Below are 6,741 nucleotides of genomic sequence, written 5' to 3' on the forward strand. Positions count from 1 at the left end.
TAAGATCACATGATTCAATAATTATCAATTTAAACGTAAAACATTATCTCATTCCAAAGCATTAAAGCCTAATATAGGATATACCAAATCACCTCTGAGCTCCTAAGAATTGTCGTATTCCTTACCTTTTATCTTTATACTCTATAAAGAATTGGAATCTCAAACCAATTCCATTTGAGGATTCCTAACTTCTAAACCTTGCTTAAATATTTGAAATAAAGAAAAGTTTAGCCACTATGTTAGTAGAAAGTTTTTTTAAGAGTTTCCTATCTTGAGATTTAATTAACAATGATACTTGCCTTTATGGAAAACTTAAAACCATTGTAAGAAATATATACGATGTAAAATACTTTATAAAACCTAATTTATATTCTTTAATACTGTTATAAAATGCCATGTTCATCTTCCGAGATGATATGCAATTCTCTTTACAATATTTGATTATAAAAATAGTAAACTTTTTAGGGTATGCTCTCATTTTTTAAAATCATTGCAGAATATCATGTTTGCCTCCTAAGACAATATGTTATTCCCTTTATTTAGTTTGATCATAATAATTCTCAAATTTGAAAATCCTATTTTTGTATTTGAATTTAGTGTGGAATGTTATGTTTGTCTCTCGATATCATATGTTATTCTCTATGTAGTATTCAACCACAAAAATAGGAGTTCACTTGAGATATGTGTGGTGGTTTTATTTTCTAACATTCACTTTTAGCTATTGAAATGTGTTATCTCATATATTAGTGGTACTTTAAACTTTGGTTTATACTCTGACTAGTCTATGAATAAAAAAGATCGTTTCTCAATTACCAGCTATTGTGCCTATCTTGGAACTACTCTGCTTCCTGGTGCATTAAAAAGAAAACCATTGTAGTTCGATCATCCATGAAAGTTGAATATCATTCCTTAGCGATAACTACCATTGATATTATTCGGTTAAGATACTTCAAGAATTTAAGATTCCTATATCTCAATCCCACTCAAACTTCTTTGTGTCAACATTTAGGCACTTGCCTTGGCTAATAATTTAATTTTTTGTGCTCACATTATGTGCATTGAAATTGATTTCCTTTTTATTCAAATATGTATCAAATTGAAGCATCTTAAAATTCATCACAATGCTTCTCAAGGTTAGCCGATTGATCTTTTACCAAACCAATAACTTGTTTGCTCAATTACAACGCAAGTTAACAATTCATGAAAACATTGTCAGCTTGAGGGGAGCTAGTAAGATATCCATCACATATGATAAGTTATTTGCTAAAGGCTCCATTACTAGTACTGCAACATACCACTTTTTAAAAAGCCTTTTTAATCCTCACAATTGGATGAAATCCTCAACAATCACATTCGATGATTTATAACTAACTTTGACTTATATATATATGTGTGTGTGTGTGTGTGTGTGTGTGTTTCTTTATTTCAATTATTGTTTCTATTTTTCTGCATGTTGCTTAGTTTATTTCCTATTAGCTTTTATATAAGTTCAACATGACCATTCAACTATCTTGCTGGTTTGAACCTGAAGTAACATGATCAAAATTAATTAAAAGGATTCCATTAAATCCCCTATTTGATCTTTCATAAAGGATAACCAAATCAATTGGCGACCATCCGCCAATCATTATTCTCACTTAGCAGGTATCTACAAGAATAATTATAGTAAGACTTGATAATGTATCTACTTAATTAGTTTTTGATAATCTATTTAGTACTATTGTCCATAATCCATGCTTATAAAATGATATGTCACTTGTGGTGTCCGAAAAATGCAAATCTAGGATCTCATTTGTTACATTTTCCTCCAAATCTTATCCTTGGGATTTTTCTAAAGCTTCTTTATAAGAAATTCTTATAATCTTGATTTGACACATCATTCCTTTGTAATTTCAATAAATTAAAGAGATTTTTTTGACTCATTGTTTTGCTGTTTTTTTTACTCTCAAGCCTCAATCTAAAATTAAATTAAGGTTCTAATGCTACTGCACGAAGAATATTACAACAATTTAATTTAGATTTAAGTACAATTGTTTTTCTTATGGAATAAGAATATATTTTTATGTTTATTCTAATGTTATATTATGATTTTTGCGCAATTTGAAGTATTGTTCAAATCAACATGCAAATTCCAGAAAAGGCATAGGGCATGGTGGTAATTTGACAATATGCAAATTATCCGGTTAAACGGCCGGTTGAGGACGCTCGTGCGTTGGATCTAGGTTGCCATTTCGCACACAGAGGAGAATCAGAGCGCAAAACCTCTCTGACGTCGTATATAAACCCAACGCCGCCACTAGGCCGCACTCCGATTCCCGGTGCCTTCTTGGCTCATCTCACTCGTATTCGTTATTCCTACTCCGTCTCTCTCGGTCTCCGTCATCACTGAATCGCGAAGTGGAAGCTTCAACCATATATTTTTCTGGGTTCTGATCTCTCATTGGACAATCGCCGGCTGCAACGATATCTTCTCCCCCTCGCTGCCCCACCGTTCCGCTCGGGAATTGTTCAGCTTTACAACCCTTTCCATGGCAACAGAGGATGTCGTGGGGAAGAGCACGGGTGAGACCGCTGTAACGACGATTGTAAACCTGGCGGAGGAGGCAAAGCTTGCGAGAGAGGGAGTAAAGGCCCCGAGTGACGCGATCTTGAGCGTCTGTAAATCGCTCGTTGCTGGAGGCGTCGCCGGAGGAGTGTGAGTTCTTTTATTTTCGAGCAATAACTTTCTTATGGAGTCATTTCTTTTTCTTGCATGCTTGAATCGGATGTTGATTTTGATTAACTGGAAATGGCAGCTATGATTTGCACTATTGCTACTTGTTCAAACGCTTCTTTGAAAATGGTCGTTTGGGAATTTAAAATATGTTTTAATGGTTTGATAGTGTTGACATATGTATTATTGATTGTTGATAGTAGTGTTCATGTTGCAGTAGTTTATGGTTTTATTATTTCCAATAAATCTTCAAATTGGCATTTGATGCGATCTTTGTTGTTTTTCCCTCTTTTGAACTCCATGAAAATGAAAACTGTTTGTGTAGAGTGCACGATTTTCTGTTGCACCGGAAGTTCGCCAGCTGGGTCTGAGATGTTGGCTTTTAAAATGATTTGTGAAGTTAGAAAAAGAAATTGACCGATGTGGGTTTGAGATGTTGGCTTTTAAAATGATTTGTGAAGATAGAGAAAGAAATTGACCGATGTTGTCATCTATATAGTGCCATATTAATCCGTTAATGTCATGAAGTTTGCTGTGTCTTTTTTTTAACTATTATTTTGCATAAACGCACCAATTTTCACCCAAAAAAATTGTACTTCGATGGTAAACATCGTTTTCTTGCTGCATGTAAATTTGCAGCAAGACATGTTTCATTAGGGCATCTCCAACCGAAAATCTCATTTTTCACTCCAAAATGTAGTTTAACAAAAAATGGCGTGATTCATCTTCCAATCGAACTCCATTTTGCGCCCAGGTAACCGTCTTTCTCCTTCGCGCGTTTCTTAGGCAAATCCTGTAGAGACAGAGAAATAACGCAGGTGAACAGTGCAACACCAATATTGGCATCACACTGTTCACCCGCAACCAAATACCAGAAATTTTGTCGTTCAGCTGGAGCTCGTGAGCGACGCCATTCATGCATTTGGAGTTCGGTTGGAGATGCCCTTAATATCATCTTTTAAATTTTAATATGAGCTACCTATTAGTATTGCTTAATTTAGTGAATGAGCAGATAGAGTTTATTGCTATAGAATTACATTTATTGTTTGTGTATGCTAATGCAATTGAAAATACTTAATGGATGACATATCTACTGCATGCTGCAGGTAGAAATTTCAGCAGTGCTACCATGTGAATTCTTTGAAGTTTGAAATACTTAAATAATATCACTATCACTTACTGTCATGATGGCATTAGAGCTAAATATACAAATCATGATATGAACAAGGGATTTCGTGGAGTCAATTCTAATTTTGCCAGATTTTAAGAGTTTGGATGAAGATATTCTGAAGTTAGGATTCAAAAGGATCACATTTCCTGCAAAAAATAAACCAGAGTTCTTCTGTTGTTTAAATAAATAAATAATTCTTCCATAGGTGTAGGAAGAAAAGGATCACGTTTAAGGAACTATGGTTGAGTTTAGAACATTCATTATGTGTGTTAGGAACTCATTGTTGGAAGTATTATTTGATTCATTCTAATTAGGAAATTTTGATGTTGTGGAATGTGAAAGTTCGTTAGGGATGTTAGGCCCTATGAATTAGTCCCGAGGCTAACCAAGAGGGGGGGGGGTGAATTGATATTTTTAAAAATTCTTTAAAACTAAGAACAAATATTACAAACCAAAATCACCACGGAAAAACAAGTGTGGAAAATTAAAGTGCGGAAGCAGTAAAAAGAACACAAGGGTTTATAGTGGTTCGGTCAACTTGACCTACGTCCACTCCCCGGAGGCGCCCTCCGAGTATTGCACTACCAACATGACTCTCCTTTAGCCCCCACAGCTAGGCGGAGAAGCCCTTACAAAACACCTTCTTTTTGCCACACCCGACAAGGCAGAGAACCCAACTCCTTTTGCTTCCTCCTGAAGCAGGCAGAGAACCTCGATCGATTGCTGAAGCTTATCTCTTCCAACCCTTCCAAGGACAAGAGACTCTAGGGAAGAAGAAGTGGAACAATGCTTGGAGCACAGTTGTGAACTCCCTCACAAGCTCCCCCTCACAAGATCCTCTCTCTCTCTCTCTCTCCTTTAGGTTTTCTCAGGTCAAGATAACAGCCAAAGATATTCAAAAAACGTTGAACAAGAGCTCTTAAATAGAAGAGCTTTAAAGGAGCTTAATAATTGCAAGTTGCCAACTTTATCGTCCAGGGCGATAATAATATCGTCCTGTATGATTAGTTCAAAACACAGACGATCGGTCAGAACATCGCCCTGAAGATGATCTGGATGATTGAAAATTGGCTTGATCGTCCCGGACAATTAGTTCAAATCAGAGGAAAATCGTCCAGAGCATCGCCCTGAATTCGAGCTGACCAATAGTTATCGTCCAGGTGTAACTAAGGGTTTTTGAATAGATCGTCCTGGCCGATCCTACGATCGTCCGGGACGATGTGATCGTATCAATCATCCTTAATTATTTCCTTGATTCCTGGATCAATTTAGACATAATTGTGTAATATCGTCCAGGCCGATCTCACGATCGTCCTGGCCGATTGCCAAAAATACAGAATACCTAAATTGATCATGGCACCTATTTCTTTCTGTTTTGAGCATATCGTCCTGGCCGATACAAGTATCGTCCAGGCCGATAAGTTAATTACGGCTGCCTTAACTAAGAAATTCTGATTAGAACTTTTGTTTTGAAATCGATCGTCCAGGACGATAATAAGATAGTCCGAGACGATGTGAGTAAAAACAGAAATTCTAAATCTCTCAAGTGTGTGTAGGGTAATTTAACATCAGTCACTTCAAATATTTACAATTAACTCAAGAAAGGGAAAAAGAAAAATACAGACTGACTCAGACCTAGTCTACCTAATCTCGAGCTGGTTCTAATTTCCGTTCGATCTTTGAGTCCTGAAAAGTTAGTAGAGAAAAGACAGTCGTATTGTTTGCTATCATCAAAACCATAATTCATGAAATCAAATATGCAACAATCTCCCTCTTTTTGATGATGGCAAACACTCCGACGATTATTTAAAAAACAACAGTGTAAAATAAAAATTCAGAATACAAGTTCAAACATACAACTAAATTCAGAATAAAAGTTCAAACATACAATCCTACTAACATGCAACCCTATTACTCTCTCTTTTGACATCTCAAAAAGGAGGAGGAAATTAAAAAGCAACTAAAGTAGAAAAAAATACAAAAAGAAAGAAAAGCAAACATAAGCAACTACAGGAAATAAAATCTAAGACTAAAAAAATGAGGGTCCCTGATCATCAGACGGAGGTGGTGGTGGTGGTGGCTGCTGAAAGTAACTTGTCAAGGCAGCAAACTGTGAGCCAAACCAGGCCATGTCCTGGTCGTGCTGCTGCTGCTGGTGAATAGCAAGAGTATCAAAATGGGCTATAACCTCATCGTGCTGCTGCTGGTGAGCTACAAAAGTGTCGAATCGGGTCTCCAACTGATCAAATCTCTCTATTAACTGATCAAACTATGAGTGGTGGCAGAGAGGAGCAGGTTCAGGAACGGGATCGGGAGCCTCCTCCTCCACAGCCCCCGAGGTTCCCATCCCTTGGGTGGAGACGAGTACTGTGAAGGGTGTTGAAAGAACTGTTCGAGTAGCAGGGAGGCTGAAGGTCGTGACGAGCAGGATATTGAAGATTGTATTTGGTTTCAAGAATATAGGCTATGAGGTGTCCTAAAGCAAGGTTGGGTTTCCTCCTATGGCCTGGATCGCGAATAGTTGTTAAATGATCAATGTAACGAAAAATTAGGTCTGTAGCATTGAAATCTCTATGGGCCATGATGTAAAAAGTAGTCAAAGAAAGTAGAGGAGTGATGTGGACACGATCCCCGGCCTTTGGAATTATGGAAGTGCGAAGGACATGTTGGATTGTCCTAGCATCTTTGACTAAAGAGCTAGTCTCCCCAACATAAAAGGGTGCGTTGGTCTGGCGAAGGAAATGATTTGTCGAGGTCCAATCAAAATCAGGATAAGAAATAATGGTATGCAGCTTATCCCCGGTGTTGGATAGCTGCAACAGTTCAGCACAGTCCTGATATGTGATCTCGACCGGAC

The 6,741-nt window shown here is 37.2% G+C and overlaps 1 protein-coding gene across 1 annotated transcript in view; it reads left to right on the forward strand.

Annotated features, from left to right (window-relative positions):
- The first annotated feature begins 2,203 nt into the window (after positions 1–2,203).
- LOC110096279 (mitochondrial adenine nucleotide transporter ADNT1) overlaps positions 2,204–6,741 on the forward strand; it is a 30,312-nt gene continuing 25,774 nt past the window's right edge. The window contains exon 1 of the mRNA XM_020822142.2: positions 2,204–2,695. Coding sequence (XP_020677801.1) covers positions 2,529–2,695 — 167 coding nt within the window. The 5' untranslated portion in view covers positions 2,204–2,528. The remainder of the gene's footprint in view (positions 2,696–6,741) is intronic.

Source organism: Dendrobium catenatum, unplaced genomic scaffold (genome assembly GCF_001605985.2).
Source record: "Dendrobium catenatum unplaced genomic scaffold, ASM160598v2 fragScaff_scaffold_186, whole genome shotgun sequence".
Classification (NCBI taxonomy): domain Eukaryota; kingdom Viridiplantae; phylum Streptophyta; class Magnoliopsida; order Asparagales; family Orchidaceae; genus Dendrobium; species Dendrobium catenatum.